The 17,841-nt window shown below is 35.8% G+C and overlaps 1 protein-coding gene, 1 long non-coding RNA gene and 1 pseudogene across 3 annotated transcripts; all 3 read left to right on the top strand.

Annotated features, from left to right (window-relative positions):
• Positions 1–5,966: 5,966 nt before the first annotated feature.
• On the top strand, positions 5,967–7,039 carry LOC147922909 (uncharacterized; annotated as a pseudogene).
• A 2,277-nt stretch (positions 7,040–9,316) lies between these two features.
• On the top strand, positions 9,317–14,522 carry LOC104761100 (respiratory burst oxidase homolog protein C). Of its 2 annotated transcripts, XM_010484133.2 has the most exons (10): positions 9,317–10,221; positions 10,311–10,467; positions 10,545–10,593; positions 10,689–10,802; positions 10,883–11,314; positions 11,398–11,999; positions 12,073–12,175; positions 12,265–12,338; positions 13,600–14,123; positions 14,220–14,522. In XM_010484133.2, the coding sequence occupies exons 1-10, from the start codon at positions 9,645–9,647 to the stop codon at positions 14,327–14,329; spliced, it is 2,742 nt and encodes a 913-aa protein (XP_010482435.1). In that variant the 5' UTR covers positions 9,317–9,644; the 3' UTR covers positions 14,330–14,522. The 2 variants fall into 2 exon arrangements, with proteins under 2 accessions (XP_010482435.1, XP_087356325.1); XM_087500199.1 differs by lacking the exons at positions 9,317–10,221; positions 10,311–10,467; positions 10,545–10,593 and having other exon boundaries at positions 10,690–10,809.
• A 588-nt stretch (positions 14,523–15,110) lies between these two features.
• On the top strand, positions 15,111–16,866 carry LOC104761099 (uncharacterized). Its single transcript, XR_002036459.2, has 3 exons — positions 15,111–15,349; positions 15,763–15,834; positions 16,547–16,866. It is a non-coding gene; the product is annotated as an uncharacterized LOC104761099 (long non-coding RNA).
• Positions 16,867–17,841: the final 975 nt, after the last annotated feature.

The raw sequence follows: 17,841 nt of genomic DNA, 5'->3' as shown, positions 1-17,841 counted from the left end.
TTATATGTTCGGGTTTAATGGGTATCCAAACGGGTACCGGATATTACCCGACTCTAACACGAACCCACGGGTATTAGAAAATAAAACCCAATAAGATTTTATAGGCAAACATGTACCTATCCCGAACCCGTTTTTTCGGATTGGGTTCCGGATTAGGTATTTGGGTACGGTTTTTATGTCCAGGCCTAACTATGCATCTGAATAAGAATAGCGTACGATGCGAGGAATACGTGTGTACTTTTCTATTATCTCGTCTTTAGGCTCTCTTCTTTTGTTTTCTTTTTGTTCATTAATTAGCCACGTATTAGAGAGAACAAAATGAATTAATTATTTGAAGAAAGTATGTACTAAGTTCCATATCGGCATATTGGATATAATAAAAATATTTGATATATAATAATATTCCATCTTTCCATTGAATATGCATTTCACAAAATGTTAATATAAAACTTAATATTTTTTTTTATGTATTTGGTATTCTGTACATACTAAAGGAAAAAACTTAGAATAACATTAATAAAGATGAAAATTATAAGAGGGATTCCTCAAAATACCACACTTTAGGGTGTATTCAATCTAATATTTCAAGTGATTTTAGTTTTCATGAGATTTTAAATGATTTTGATGATTTTAGGGAAGTTGATATGATTTATTGTAAAATTCTTTCGAATCCCATTGATATTTAGATTTCTGTATTTTTAACTAAACAAATCTTTTCAAATCCTCCATAGTCTCTAAAAAAATTATTAAAATCTAAATTCACAAACTGTTTTGAATAACAATGGATTTTAAGGTATATTTTTAAATCATTAGTTCAATAACAAATGAATTTCAGGAGACTTTTTAAAATTCATGATGGAATAGCATAAGATTTGTAAATTTTATACAAATCACTGAAAATGTCAAGTGAATACACCCCCTTGAACAAAAAATTTAAAAGTATAGTTTTTAGAATTAGAGTATAGTTTTTAAAGGATAAGGCTTAGTGTTTAGGATTTAGAGATTAATTTTGAATATTAAAAATTTAAATCAATTCAGTGGTATTTTTGGAAAATATATATATATATACATATATCTATATATATATAGATAGATATATATATATATATATATTACTGTTACTTTTGAACAAAAAAATAAAGGGTGGTTATTTTTGAAAAAACTCATTTTAGTGGTATTTATGAGAATTGTCCAAACTATAAGTTATATATTGTTGTAGTAAATAAACTATAACAATAAGATTTCCTAAATAGATAAACATTTATGATCACCTTGTTGCCCAACGTATCTCTCATTTTACTTGCAATCGTAATACTACAACAACAAACTACTTTGAGATTTAGGTCTAACTTTAATTACTTAGGTCATCTCCAACGCTAGAAATGGAGAGCGTTTCTCAAAAACATAAAAATAATAATATTTTAGTTATATAATTATAATTTTAATTTTTTAATAAATATGGACCAATAACAAAAGCTGATGTTTGAACAAAAAAAAAAAAAAAGCTGATGTATTTGTAATAGAGAAAGAAATGATTCTCCCGCAGGACTTTTTATTTGTAGCAACTGTGGTTAATAATCTCTGTTGGCCATGTTGTTATGACATATATAAAGCAACTGTTGTCTCGGCAGGATCAGTCCTTAATTACTACTACAGATTAATTGTTTATTTGCAATAGTCGTTTAGTTTTTTTTAATGTAAGAGATTGAAGTGAAAACCACACACATTATGTAAATCAAATTTATCATTCATTAATTATTTTTAATGGTCTAACCACTCATTAACATAAAACAATATCCTTAGGTACGTAGTTTAGATCAATGATCGTAGCATATGAACTTTATTAGCTTACTAATGAATTAAAAATGTTGTCAAAGAAAAAGAACAAAAGCTATTGTTACTGAATTAAATAAATCAACAGTTTTTTTGGTCAACCAATACTCTTATATTAAAATCAGATATTCATACAAGAGAAAGATAGAGCCTTTTTTGCAAGCTCATCCGCATGTCGGTTCAGGTTCCTGGGAATAAACATAAATTTGCAAGAAACGAAACTAGTAGAGAGAGATAGGATATCATGTTGAATCCCATGAAGATCCTTTGATTGGGTCTTCGAATTGAGCGCCTTGACCAGCAATTGAGAGTCGGAGGTGAAGGAGATGTGCATTAAACCCGATTCGATTGCAACTTTCATGGCGGTGAGAGTTGCAAGCGCTTCGGCCATCAGCGGAGATCAAACATTCAGAGCAAGGTCTGATCCCTGTCCGATAATATGGTGGCGATGGTTTTGAAAGGTCCAGCCAAGACCTGCTTTTGAATCTGAGATCCAAGACGCATCGGTGCAGCAAGTGATAGTACCGGGTAGTTGAGATTCTGTTGGAAGTCGAGGCGGTGGGTTGGTAAGGGGACTCGGCGGAGCCTTGCGGATCTGGGCTTGTTGCCATTCTTTTGCACGGAGGATCGCAAGTAGGAGGGCCTCCTCCACCGGTATCTGGATTTTACTGAAGATCAGGTTGTTGCGGGAAGTCCATATGATCCACATGATCCATGGGAAAAGGGGTCCCTCTCCAAGACCTGTAGGGGGAAGACAAGTTAACTCATTTACCATCCGAAGGCCCAGCTGAGGAGAGGAGACTCGAGAAGGATCAAAAGTTTCCTTGAAGGGAGCTTTGCTCCAGGTCTTAGCTGCAAAAGGACAATGGAAAAATAAGTGAAGCTCTGTTTCGGGTGCTTTGCAGTGAGGGCAGTGCACTAGTTCTGTGATCTTTCGGTGAGATAAGTTCTCTCCTACAGGTAAAGCCTGCTGTGCTAGCTTCCAGAGCAAAAGTTTTGTTTTGGGTGAGGTTTTAACTGCCCAGATATGTGATTTCCAGTTAAACTGGGAAGCTTGATTCCCCGGGGGTTGGATGGTGGAGTCCGGTAGAGTCCGAATTGGTGCTTGTGCCTCAAAGTATCCTGATTTCGTTGAATAGACACCGTCCCTGGTGGGTAGCCAAGCCCATCTATCCCGGGCTCGGAGTTTACTTGGCTTCAGTTTCAGGATATCTGATTCATACTCAGGTAGTAATTCCTGGATAAGAGGTTTATTCCACGTACCAGAATCAGGTTGAAAGAGGTCTGCCACTGTCATGAGGTGGGATGCTAGGGTGGGAGGACCCATCGGTGCTAACGGACACTCAGTGGAGAGCCACGGGCTACGCCAAATGGGTATCGAGCTTCCCGATCCCACAAGGAGACCTAGTCTTGGTACAAGAAGGTCTCTTCCTATGCATATGCTGCGCCAACCATGGGATGCAGAGGTGGGAGGTCGGGTCTCAAGGAAGCTACTGTGTTGACAGTATTTCCCTAGAAGGACCCTGGCTAAAAGGCAATTGGGATGCTGGAGGACTCGCCAACTGATTTTAGCTAGCAGTGCGTCATTAAAGGTTTGAATATCTCAAAAACCCAAACCACCTTCTTTAAAGGACTTTGTCATCTTGTTCCATGAAATCCAGCACATCTTTTTCTCTGTCTTAGTATCCCACCAGAAACGTGTTAAAGCTGATTGGATTCGTTTGCACAGGTTATTTGGTAGCTTGAAGCATGACATGGTATATGTGGGCATCGCAGCAAGGACAGATTTGAGCATAGTGAGCTTTGCAGCTGAGGAGAGGAATCTGGATGACCAAGATAGAGCTCGTTGTTTGATTTTATCCACAATCTCGCTGAAGAGGTCTTTTTTCTTACGCCCAAAGAGCTCAGGTAGGCCTAAGTATTTACCTTGTCCCCCTTCCTTATGGATACCAAGAATGGTTTTCGCATGGTCCTTCATCTCTTGTGGAGTCTTGGTGGAGAAAGTAATAGACGATTTGGAGTTATTGATTTGTTGACCTGATGCTCTTTCATATTGTTTCAGGATGTGGAGTAGCTTGGAGCAGTTTTTTTTATCAGAGCGACAAAAGAACATAGTGTCATCAGCAAAGAGGAGGTGGTTGATCCTTGGGCTGCCTTTTGCTACTCTGATACCTACGAGGCTACCCTGTTGTTGTGCTTTAGTTCACAGGCCCGATAGAACTTCACTGCAAATGATAAACAGGTAGGGTGATAGCGGGTCACCCTGCCTGATACCCCTTCCCGGTATGACAGTTCCTTTTGAGCTTCCATTAAGAAGGTATGAATAGGACACTGTACTAACACATTGCATGATCCAGTGAATCCATTGGGGATGGAATCCCATTCGTTCGAGAGCTAACTGGATAAAGTCCCATTCTAGCCTATCATAGGCTTTACTCATGTCAGTTTTGACAGCCATAAAGCATCGTTTTGTAGCCGCAGACGGCTTAAGGTAATGTAATGTTTCGTGTGTTATCAGTACATTATCCGAAATGGATCTTTGGGGGACAAAAGCTGACTGGGTTTCTGATATGCAGGTGTGGAGTACCGGTTGTAATCTCATGGACAGGATCTTTGAGATGATCTTGTAGTACACAGAACACAAAGCAATAGGTCTGTAATCAGCAACTTTTTGTGGGTTCGGGATCTTTGGTATAAGCCTCACATGTGTGTGATTAATCTTCCTTGGCAGGGAGCCGGAGTTAAAGAAACCCTGGACTTCAGTGACAATTTGGGTCCCTACTGTCTCCCAATTAGACTGGAAGAAACTGGCTGAGAAGCCATCTGGTCCTGGGGCCTTGTCTGCATGAATCGCAGAGCATGCGTTCTTGATTTCAGTACTGGTAGGGGAGCAGGTAAGTTTGTCATTCATCTCTTGGGTTATACACGGAGAGAGGCCAGCATGTACTACAGACCTTCGTTCAGTTGACTGCGAGGTAAAAGTCAACAGTTAAATCAATAATCTCAGTGTAAACAAAAATCGATATTAGAGCACAAAAAAAAAATCATATGTGTGTGACTCGTGAAAGGTGAAAAATGATAGTAATCCTAGTCATGACTTCATCTTTTGATCTTTCACAACTAAAAATAAAATTTCTCGTTTAAAAAGACTATATAGATTTAGCATTAAAATTTTAAACCTTTTCAATTAATGGTGTAAACATTACGAAAACCTCCATATCCCTAAATATTTTGAAAGGATTCATGTAATTTCAAGTATTTTTTTAACTATGAAACCGAGAGCACAATACACAAAAATATCTTACGCATATAGTGTAACTATGGTGATAAAAATACGACTGACAAATATCGCAATACTGATAATGATAAAATTTTGTACAATAGTGAAAATATATTAATTGTGGTGATACTATATATTGTGGATTAGATGGGAATGAAATCTTATCTATACATAGTGAAATATTTTTTTTAATTGAGACTTAGAGGGGTGTATTCAAATGGGATTTTGAAGAATTTGATGGGATTTAAAAAAATTTAGATTTGGATAGTTTTAGGATACTTTGGTGGAGTTGTTAGTTTTTCAATTTAAAAAAAGGAAAAATATTTTGTGATTTGCTGAGATTTTAAAAGAATATATTGGGTGATTTTAAGAGATTTTAAAACCAAAATAGAAAATATCGCTTATGCCTTCTTCCTCTTTTTTTTATTATAATTGCAGATTCGTAAGAAATTGAGATGTTGATGACAATACCACAAATGATGTTGCAGAGAGAATCAAGTCCATCTTTTATTTTGGTGAGAGGATTGTCACTACAGAATGCAAGCTTGTGAATTAAAATATACAAAACTCCCATCAGATTTGCAAGAAATTTTCAGAGAGTATTTTCAAAGTATTGTCTCTGTAGTCTATGTTTCAAAAACCCTCCATTTCAAAAACCAAGAATCAATAAGATATCCCTTAACCCTTAAGAACAACAAAGGTCCATAAATAGAACTTCTACTGTCAAAAATCTTGAGAGTTCACTAGTAGAGAAAGGTAAAATACTGGTCAAAAGCAGCCAATAAAGGCTAAAGCAATCAATATGGTCTGGACCCTCTCTAAGTTCAAGAAAGGCTAAAGTTGCATGGGTTGATGTTTGTCTACCAAAGCATGAAGGTGGATTAGGCCTCCGCTCTATAGAGGAGGCAAACAAAGTCAGTACTCTAAAGTTGCTTTGGAGGATACTATCTGCAAAAGATTCTTTATGGGTTAACTGGATGAAACGATACCTCATCCGTTTGGGTTCATTATGGTCTGAAAAAATTAACACATACATGGGGTCTTGGATTTGGAGAAAACTCCTCAAGTATCGAAACATTGCAAAACAGTTTCACCGTGTTGAGGTGAGAAATGGCTGCTTTACCTCCTTTTGGTTTGATGACTGGAGCTCCTTGGGTCGACTATATGATAAACTTGAGAACAGGGGTCCTATCGATCTAGGATTCCCGCTGTCGAGCACGGTGGCAACTGCAATGGTCTCCACTAGGCGCAGAAACCACAGACAACCGCTCCTGAACCTTGTTGAAGAAGAACTTCGGAAATGTCAGCTTGCCTGTGTCCAGGATCAACACGATGTGGCACTCTGGAAAGGGAAGAATGATCTTTACCGCAACAGGTTCCTGACAAAGGACACCTGGTCCCAAATACGTGTAGCCAAACCGGTAATGGCGAATCATAAAGCCATCTGGTTCTCAATGGCGACGCCGAAATTTGCTTTCATTACCTGGTTAGCAATGAAAAACAGATTATCCACAGGAGACAGACTGAGGGTATGGAATCAAAATACAAATGCGACCTGTGTTTTTTGTAAGCATCCGCTGGAAACGAGAGAGCATATGTTCTTCATGTGCCCTTTCACCCAAGAAGTGTAGAAGAAACTAACTGAGGGTCTCCTCAGGGACAGATTCACTGCAAGTTGGTCTGAAATTATCTCCCTACTCACTGGCACTGACCTGGACAAGACAACCAAGTTTCTCTTGGGCTACACTTTCCAGAATACGATCCACTCTATGGAGGGAGCGCAACGCTCGACGTCATGGGGAGACACCGGTTCAGGAGGCAACGCTGGTTCAACTACTTGATAAAAACGTCCGCAACAGACTCAGTACCATTGGAGGGGGCCATCTTCTTCAATCTTGGCTTGCTGCAACTTTCTATCGAGTTTAATGCTCTGTTTTGTATAATTGCTCTGTTTTGGGTTCTTTAAAATTGTCCTCAAAAAGTCAAACACAAATTTTGTATAACTTTTATTTCTTTTGAATATAATTTAGCATTTATTCAAAAAAAAAAGAGCAGCCAATAAACCTCCCAAATCTGCAATTGCCAAAAATCCCAATTTCTCTCATTTGAACAAGCAGATACTGGACTTGAATCACTTGAAAAAAATTAAAAAAGTCACACTTTTAACCACAGTCTCCTAGGCTAAACCCAGATTAAATGGAAAGGACTGAGCTGTAACAAGTGAAGGTTATGAGGTTTATAATAAATAACCTAGAGGAAACAGAAAAGGGAATTGAAAGAACCTGGTGTAGAAATTGGTGGAGAGATTGATGAAGGTCTGGAGACCGAGCTTTTCGAACAGATTGGATTTATCGATAGCGAAGGCCTCAGCCTGATTGACGCCGCTCAATACTGATGCCTTCTCATGCAGCGATTGCATCTCTCTCTCTATCTCTGGTTCAGAGTGATGAGAAGAAAAATCGTGGGTGATACGATTGAATTTTTTTTTTTTTAAAAGAAATGGGGCTTGTTTTTAAAAAAGTATAGTCTCTGTAGAAAAATCATTGAGCTCAATTGCAGGGATGTATTTGCAGAGGATCTGAAGAAACGTACGTATGTAGCATCACATTCACTACATAATATGTTTTTCTTTGGATATCATTTGTGAAAACGTCATCGACATCCACTACAGAATATGTTTTTCTTTGGATATCAAGTCACTTTTCTCATTGAAACCCTTGTTTTTGTTTCAAGAGGGATGAACTGAGAAAATTCTGACGACATTTTTCAAAAAAACAAATCTTTCAAAATAGCACCTCCTAAGTTGTGATTTTTTCTATTGGATTTCTCATGTAAAAATGTATCCAAAGTCTCCTAAAATCTGTGTTTTGATTTTCTATTTAAAAAAGGTTATAATTTGAATAACAATTGCTTTTATATGATTTTGACAAATTATTAATTGAATAACAAGATATTGTGAGGGATTTTTAAATGATTTTCTAGAAATTCCAAATTGAATAACATTACATTTGGGAAGTGATTTTAAAATCATAAGTTGAATAACAGATGATTTTAATAAAAACTCAAAATCCTCCAGAACTTTCATTCCCTCTTAACATGGCTTCAGACTTTTTAGAGCAAAATAAGAGTTTTTGGATCATTTTGCTTTGCATAATTGAAGATGCATGATCGCGTAAAAACTTCTGAAATTTGATCTTAAATGAAAAAATTGCTACTGTTATATCTTTCTCAAATTTTGACACAAAATAGAGGAATATATTTTCTTTCATTTCCAGGTGATTGGAAGAAAATCTAACGGTTTGATTAAAATTTATAGCCAATTATGACGAGTCAAGCTGCCTTGCAAATGGAATACCTGAAATGAGTACTTACCAATCGGTCCTAATTCAAAACGCGATTTTAGAAACCAAAACATCCATAATGTATTCACTATATAAATCTAAGATTCGAGTTTTAGACTTAGGTAAAACAATCAGTTCAGCCTTACTTAATATAATTAGTACCGATTATTAAAAAAAAAAAAAAAGAGATCAAGGTTTTTTAGTTATAATATGGAACTGAACCGAAATACCAAAATTCCAATGAATGAAAAGACTTAGAGCTATATAATATAGCCGGTCATCAATTAGAAGCAGGCAAAATGGGATGAACTGCGATTTGTCCAAACCTTTGACCAGCTCCTTCTTGCATTCCGCTATAATATAGGTGTTCTCATGAAATTATTCATCTCTAAGACATGGTTGTATTAATGAAACACATGTTTGAACTTTTCGTTGCTAAAAATTCACAGCTATGGTTTTGAATGTAGCGATACTATGTGTATGATCCATCCAGATTTAGTTATAAAAAATGAGAATGGATCCTACATGTTTCTATGGGCTAGTGTTTTCTTTTAAAATGCAATTTGTTTTTTTTGAATTGTTTTCAAATGGTCAAAACCAAATATAATAATTACATAATTCTTTTAGACTGCCAACTTTATAATCTTCTTTCAAACAAGTTCCAAAACATTCATTCGCTATGGTTTATGGACTTGTTAAAAACCCGTGGACTATTGTTTTATTTCTTAAGAATCAAATAGAGCAAAAAAAACTCAACTTTGTTATATATAAATACTTTGTTTTTATTAAATGTATTGCATTACGAATGCACGTTACACCCCAATCAATCATTTTGTTTTGTTTTTTTGGTTAATATATTTTTGCATCACAGATGACAAATTTGGTGGGGCAAGTCCGACCACGTCTCTCTTCTCTCAGTCCTCCTCCACTATTTCTATAAATCCACATTTTCTCATTCTCTTCTCAAATTACTTACTTTCTCTGAGAAGCTTTCAAAGAGTTTTCCCGGAAAAAAATTATCTCATTTTTCTCGGGAAAATGTTTCTGTCTACGTTTACAAAATTTCCTCTAAATTAGAAAGAGAGAGATTTCCATAAATCTTCAGAGAACAAAATTGAAAACCACAAAATTCATCATTGTGTTCAGTTTCTTGTTTGATATATTTTTCTCAGGTAGAAGTGTTTTAAAGAATGCAGAGAGTGAGCTTTGAAGTATCAGGAGGAGGATATTACTCCGATGCAGAATCCGGAAACAGCGGTCCAATGAGCGGTGGTGGTCAACTACCACCGATCAATAAAAAACCAGCGACTAATACGAACTCAAGATTCGCGGCGGAGAACAGTCAGAGAACACGTACGGCACCATACGTGGACCTCACGGTAGATGTACAGGACGACAGAGTCTCTGTACACAGTTTGAAAATGGAAGGTGGATCTAGCGTTGAAGAGAGTCCTGAGCTCACGTTGCTTAAACGTAACCGTCTCGAGAAGAAAACGACGGTTGTGAAACGTTTAGCCTCTGTTTCTCACGAGCTTAAACGTTTGACTTCTGTCTCTGGTGGTGGCGGTGGTGTCGGTGGTAGAAAGCCACCTCGACCAGCTAAGTTAGACCGGACTAAATCCGCCGCGGCTCAAGCGTTGAAAGGGCTTAAGTTTATTAGTAAGACCGATGGTGGCGCGGGTTGGAGTGCCGTGGAGAAGCGGTTTAATCAGATCACTGCTACTACTGGTGGACTACTTCTTCGTACAAAGTTCGGAGAATGCATTGGTAAAATACTTAAGACTGATCTAAGCATTGAAAATGTTATTAACCTTTTTGAGATTTGATTTTGAATGTTTGTTTTGATAATGTTCTAGGGATGACTTCGAAGGATTTTGCGTTGGAACTGTTTGATGCATTGGCTAGACGAAGGAATATAACAGGAGAAGTGATCGATGGTGATCAACTTAAGGAGTTTTGGGAACAGATTAATGATCAAAGCTTTGATTCTCGCCTTAAAACATTCTTTGACATGTATAGTTTTCATTTCTTTTGTTTCTTTTTTGGTTTCTCTTCTCTGGAATGTGAATCTTGCAGTGATGACAATGCAGGGTGGATAAAGATGCTGATGGTAGACTTACTGAAGACGAAGTTAGAGAGGTATAATATAGAGTTACCTCTCCTCTGTTTTCACTGTTAACTCTGTTTTTGGTCGTGTTGGCTCTGCTTCAATCTTAACTCTCTGTGTTTCACAGATTATAAGTCTTAGTGCTTCTGCGAATAATCTATCTACAATCCAGAAGAGAGCAGATGAATATGCAGCATTGATCATGGAAGAGCTAGATCCAGACAATATAGGATACATCATGGTAAGTGGTAAGCTTGATTTTGACCATATTATGATTAATGGATGGAGTATGAAATAACTTTATGGTGAATCTTGAAACAGTTGGAGAGTCTTGAGACTCTGCTTTTGCAAGCGGCGACACAGTCTGTGATAACAAGTACTGGGGAGAGAAAGAATCTGAGTCATATGATGAGTCAGAGGCTTAAGCCAACGTTTAACCGCAATCCTTTGAAGAGATGGTACCGTGGTCTTAGATTCTTTGTGTTAGACAACTGGCAAAGATGTTGGGTTATAGCGTTATGGTTCACGGTTATGGCTATCCTCTTTATCTACAAATACATACAGTATCAGCATAGCCCTGTGTATCCAGTGATGGGGGTTTGTGTTTGCGTAGCTAAAGGTGCGGCAGAAACAGTAAAGCTGAACATGGCTTTGATTCTCTTACCTGTTTGCAGAAACACCATCACATGGCTTAGGAATAAGACCAGGTTGGGTGTTGTTGTCCCATTTGATGACAATCTCAACTTCCACAAGGTAAACAAACATATCCTATAAATTAAAACCTTTTCTGTTTTAAATTTCTTATAATAATAAAACCAATGCTTAAAACTTTAAAGGTTATAGCGGTGGGGATTATAATTGGAGTAACGTTGCATGCTGGGGCACATTTGGGGTGTGACTTCCCACGGCTACTGGAAGCAACTCCAGATGCATATAGGCCTTTAAGAGAGTTTTTTGGGGATGAGCAACCAAAGAGCTACTGGCATTTTGTAAACTCTATTGAAGGTATAACAGGACTTGTGATGGTTCTGTTAATGGCAATTGCTTTCACACTAGCTACACCGTGGTTCAGAAGAGGGAAGCTAAACTATCTTCCAGGACCATTAAAGAAACTAGCTAGCTTCAATGCCTTCTGGTACACTCATCATTTGTTCGTCATAGTCTACATTCTTCTTGTTGCCCATGGATACTACTTGTATCTCACAAGAGACTGGCACAACAAAACGACCTGGATGTATTTGGTGGTACCAGTGGTTCTATATGCGTGTGAAAGGTTGATAAGAGCGTTCAGGTCGAGCATCAAGGCGGTGACAATTAGGAAAGTAGCTGTTTATCCAGGAAACGTATTGGCAATACACTTGTCAAGGCCTCAAAACTTCAAATACAAGAGTGGTCAATACATGTTTGTTAACTGTGCTGCTGTATCTCCATTTGAATGGTACTAACCAAACCAATAACTTCATATTTTTTTACAATGCTTCCTTGTCTAATAAGTATTTGATCCGATTCAGGCATCCATTTTCAATCACCGCTGCACCACAAGATGACTACCTAAGTGTTCACATTAGAGTTCTTGGCGATTGGACAAGGGCACTCAAAGGAGTCTTCTCTGAGGTTGTTATTACTATAAAGTCTCTAACTAACCAATCTTTTTTAATTTAAAGAGATTGATATGAATGGTTTGGTTTGTGTGTTGTTCTCAGGTGTGTAAGCCACCTCCAGCAGGAGTTAGTGGTCTACTCAGAGCCGACATGATGCACGGTGCAAACAATCCCGAGTAAGTAATAATCTCAACCACTATATCTTGAAAAATGTGATCCCATGCGTTATCATAATCCTACACGTAAATGACTAAATCATGCTAGAGAGAGGATAGGTTCTAGAAGGTTTTTTTTTAGAGGATGAATCATGAATCGTGAATACGTGATATCCACTTAGGAATAAGTGGTAACAAATTCAAACAATGTACCTAATTCATTAAAATAAGTGGTGGGAGACCTCAACTAGAATAAAAACTATGTACCTAACAAAAATATCACTATTTTATCTTTAGGTGATTTGATTGAGACGCATTATTTGGTTATATCATGCAAGCACGATGTGTTTTTTGCTTATCCATGTGGGTTTTGTGACCGCGTAAATCTTTGGGTTGCAATATCTTACTATTTCTCAACCTTTTCCTTAAAAACAAATTGTGCTAGGTCAACATTCTACATTTGTTTTATAAATATTTCGCATCACGTCAATTATATTGCCGATATGGTTTATTTACTTTATGTCTTTATCAAGTTCCTTTTTATCAAGAAAAATGTTAAAATGATGCTGACTTTTTAAATGGTCTACGTAGTTTCCTATCTTGGTTTTGGGGGCACATCACATGTTGTCATGTAGATATGTACAGATCCAGGTGTACGAATATACTTGCATAAATACTCTTAGTTAGTTTTGGTTCTTCACATGCCGGTTTTAATATGGTTAGTTAGGCATGATTATATTCTACTTAGTTTTGGTTTTGAGTGTCACATGCTAAAATTATTTGTTTGGATAAGCATATGATTACTGTTCTATTCATTTAAGAATTCCAGTTTGAAATTCTTCTTTTTGTTTTTAAGTGTTTTCTTTCGGTGCTACGAAATTTTCGTATATAGTAGGAGTGTAGGACAAAGAAAAGTCACAAGAGGAGATGAACATGGCATTAACTAGAAAGATCTAATATTGTGCCGTACGTAATTTAAAATTGTCAAATACATTATTTGATCCAACTAACGTCGAATATGATATATTGGATTTCTAAGATGTTGATGTTCTGAAAGAAAATTGTAAAACTTAAAACAAAAAACTAATATTTGGCTAAGACCAGATTTTTTTTTATTTCTTTATATATAGGGAGAACTAATTAAACAATTTCTTTCCAACTAATTAGTCGTCGCTTTTTATTTATTTATATTGGGTGTGCTATCTACGTTAATTAGTCTCTTGTTGAGCAATATATCATAGAATTGTGACATTTTCTAATAGCAATGACTTTGCATGCACAGCTTCCCGAAAGTCTTGATCGATGGTCCTTACGGTGCACCAGCACAAGACTACAAGAAATACGAGGTGGTTCTACTTGTTGGTCTCGGGATTGGAGCCACACCGATGATCAGTATCGTCAAAGACATTGTCAACAACATCAAAGCCAAGGAACAAGCCCAACTTAACCGAATGGAGAACGGAACAAGCGAACCACAACGTAACAAGAAAGAGAGTTTCAGGACGCGTAGAGCCTACTTCTACTGGGTTACGCGTGAGCAAGGCTCTTTTGATTGGTTCAAGAACATAATGAACGAAGTAGCGGAACGAGATACCAACCGTGTCATTGAGTTGCATAATTATTGTACAAGTGTCTACGAAGAAGGAGACGCTCGTTCCGCACTTATACATATGCTTCAATCACTAAACCATGCAAAGAACGGCGTCGACATTGTCTCTGGAACAAGAGTTATGTCCCATTTTGCTAAACCTAATTGGAGAAATGTTTACAAACGGATAGCCATGGATCATCCTAACACTAAAGTTGGTAAGTTCACATCTTCACAGAATTGTGTATGGTAGGAGTATTAAATAGAGATGATATATCATGGGACATGATAATTAACGAAAAACAAATGTGCAGGAGTGTTCTACTGTGGAGCACCAGCATTGACAAAGGAACTAAGGCATTTAGCTTTAGATTTCACCCACAAGACAAGCACCAGATTCTCTTTTCACAAGGAGAATTTCTAAAGGAGGAGACACAGAGTAATAAGGCATATAAACAAGAAAAGAAAAGAAAGAAGCATGACTTAATGTTTCTCTTAATTTTACTTCCCTTAATATTTTTTTAAAAATATTAAAATTTGTATACATATATATACTTTCTTGACTGTAGATTTCCTTTCATGCTTTTTGATCGTATGTTTAAATTGATTTTTATTTCTTTGGAAAGTGTAACAAACGTAAACTATATTGACGAAAAAAACGGTACGAATCGAACAAAAAAAAGAAGCAAATAGAGGTTTTAAAAGGGGTAATATATAACGTACGTTAGGAGTGTCGAGTTGAGACTGATTAAGCTCAAAGACTGAAAACTTCGTTTTATTATCTGTCCTCGCTCAAAGTGTCGAACTTTTATAAATCTCTTTCACGGTTTTTGTAAGTTTAAATTAATTTGAGAATTGAAAGATTTAGAGCTTGCGTTTTTTGTTACCAGATAGTACTATGATAGTTCATAGTCATAGTCGTAGATGTTTTGGTTAGAGAAGATTAATTTGTATACTACTATGAATACAAAAGATATCTATATATATAAAGTTCACTTTTCTCATTTATAGTGCTACCAACTCAGCTACTCCTTTTATTTAATGAGGCCAAATTTTATAAACTACCCACTAACCATTTTGTATTGTTTTTTGGGCCAAATTTCTTTGAAACCCCTAATTATTTGAGACTCCTAATATGACACGTCAGTTAGATTTTAGGTTGCTTTCTATGACTATATATATATGTAGGATTTCGAGGGAGGTTCGACCTCACCTCCTTCTTCACATTTAAAAACGAAACGTCCTGTCTTCTACTTCCAATCACTTAATTCACATCCTATCTGAGGGTTTCACCCTTTCTTATTTCATTTTTTTCTCGGGTATGTGCAAGTTCCAGAGATGAAACTGGTCTCATGGACGTTAATTAGGATTATGGCTTAAACGTTTCAAATCCTGGTGATAATGACATATTGTTCGGCCGGGGAAGTGCAACTCATCCCGGAATGTAAGTGTCTAACTCATCCCGAGATGAAACTGGTCTCATGGACGTTAATTAGGATTGGTGATTCATTTTCTTTATATTTCCTATCCTTTATAATAGATTAAATTCTCACAATAGATTTATATATCTATTTTATGATGATTAGGTTTCCGATTTTTTTTTCCCAGATTTAAAAACCTTGACTGATGGTTTCAGTTTGGTTTATCAATCACTTACGTAGCCAAAAACACGAAGTAGCTGCTCTTTCTTAAGAACTTATAATAAATTTTGTATTTGGAGAACTTATATTAAAGTTTAGTATTATCTTTGTTTGATATGGATATAGTCTGACGCATGTGGAATATAACCAATCTATAATAACTTATGTTGCTTATCTAAACCTTTTTATCTGTAGTAAATTTGTTGATTTCTTGCAGGTGAAAAGCTTTGGATGAGGAGAAAAACCCAGAGACCTACATACGAAGACTCCTCTAATTGCTAAATCATAGGTACAACTTACATTAGGAAGAGTGATTTTATTGGGCTTTTCCTATACTGATCAAACACTTTTTCCTTCGTTGGTCAAACCATTTTGTGTTTATTTAACTGTTCGTATGTACTCTTATTAATAATGTGCTTCATCTATATATGGGGTTAAAATAATTGAACTACATATCATGATTTGATTATATTCTGTACTTTTGTTTGCGTTTTTCATTTAGGAAGTTAAGAAAAAGAAACGTCACTGCAAAAGAGTTTGAAAGTTATAAATGATAAGCTTCCACAACGTAACTGCCTCAAATTATGGTTAGGCTAATAGACATTCTCTTATTCAATACTCTGATATAACTTGTAAGACTGTCATGGCAATTAAATACAAATCTGATCATTTTTAAATTTTTATTTTTGTCAAAGGTATAGAACTTACACTTTTGTATATGAGATATTTTATAAACTTCCTGCTATTGCATGATTAGAACATATATACATACTACATTGAACATAATATATCCTCACTATACATATTTCTCAAGAATCCCAAAATGGTTACTAATATATTCGTTGCAACTCTTGGGACGTTTTTGTTACAAATAAAAATTTGTGACCATTGTACTGCAACCATTTAAAAAACGTCACAAATGCGTAACAATGTTTATATTGTGACTAAATAATTTTAATTGTGACTAAATATTTCGTCTTAATAAAATTATTTTCTTGTAGTGCTTGAAGATGCATTGACAAGAGGAAATACAACACCATGATGTCTATGCTGATGATGATCAATTCGTTTGTCACATAAAAAGACGAAGAATGTGAGGAGGTGGTGCGTTAGTGCAAGAGTGGAGAGAATGAAAGTGTTGTAAGTTCTGTTAGTAGTTTGGTCGGAAAACTCAGTTAAAGTAGAGGCCAAAGTTATCTTAGATTGTTGCACCTCCAATGCAAATAATGCAAATGGGTATGTATATGGGTGTGTATGTGTCCATAATCCATTGCATATAGTAAGTGGAAAAGCTTAAGTGATTAGCATGAATTCTGCCGCATGATCTTTTGTGTGCTCTACCAGTTCTAGATACAAAATCAAATCAACTTTTACTTTGATGGAAAATGATTGACAAGTAACAAACACGCTTAGCTATAAATTATCGCATGAAAACATGTATTACTGACTAATTGTTGTCATGAAGGATAGATAATAGCATTTCAGGCCGACAAATTATAGTTTTATTGTACAAAGTTAAGATTTCATACTTTAAAATTTCATCATAATGATTTATGTTACTTATACTTTTAATTCATTCACAGTACTATCCAAAGAAAATAAAACATGAATTTGCTGCCATTTCTTATCATGAAAAAAAATATCTTCATTCTGTATATAAGCTTATAAAGAATATTTTCTTACTAACATCTAGATTGAATATAGACATCAAGATTAACAATTCAAGCTAACTAATATCATTAACAAAAGTAAAAGAAAATATTCAAACTACATTTGATATTGTTCAGAAAAAAAAATCTACAAAATAAAATAGAATGAATTACTCAAATGTTATCCAAATGTTGGTTTATTACTCATATGTTATTAAAACCTGAAAATTACTCAAATGTTTAGTGCCCTGGGTGTAATTACAATTTACCCCTTGGATTTAGTTTTTCGATTTTGAGTAAAAAAATATAAAAAAAAAATACACATCAGCAAGTTAAAATACACATTATTTTCGATTTTCCACGTCACTAAACAGTTTTTTTTTTAGAATGGAAAATTGTTTTTTTTTGTTTAGGTCAAAAGAGGAAAACAAACAGTTTCTTTGTTCATAGCCCAAAAAAAAAAGACACATCTCTCTCGTCATCTCTCGTCCTATCTCGTTGATTTTGTTGGCATTGTTCTTGAATGACTAAATGTTTCTTTTGACTTTGTTCTTCGGCTGTTTCGATCCAAAAGTACGTTTTTTCTCCTAAAAATCGTCAAAGTTGGATGCTTTTTGATGTTTAATCTACTGGGTATTGCTTCAAAT

The sequence above is a fragment of the Camelina sativa genome, chromosome 18 (genome assembly GCF_030686135.1).
Source record: "Camelina sativa cultivar CO46 ecotype springtype chromosome 18, ASM3068613v1".
In the NCBI taxonomy this organism is placed as follows: domain Eukaryota; kingdom Viridiplantae; phylum Streptophyta; class Magnoliopsida; order Brassicales; family Brassicaceae; genus Camelina; species Camelina sativa.
This window is presented reverse-complemented; position numbering and strand designations above follow the sequence as displayed.

Excerpts from the sequence above, each read along its gene's own strand:
- LOC104761100 (XM_010484133.2), top strand. The coding sequence starts at position 9,645 with ATGCAGAGAGTGAGCTTTGAAGTATCAGGAGGAGGATATTACTCCGAT. Across the intron at positions 10,594-10,688 it reads CTGAAGACGAAGTTAGAGAG|ATTATAAGTCTTAGTGCTTC; the intron begins GTATAATATAGA and ends TGTGTTTCACAG. Across the intron at positions 12,339-13,599 it reads CACGGTGCAAACAATCCCGA|CTTCCCGAAAGTCTTGATCG; the intron begins GTAAGTAATAAT and ends TTGCATGCACAG.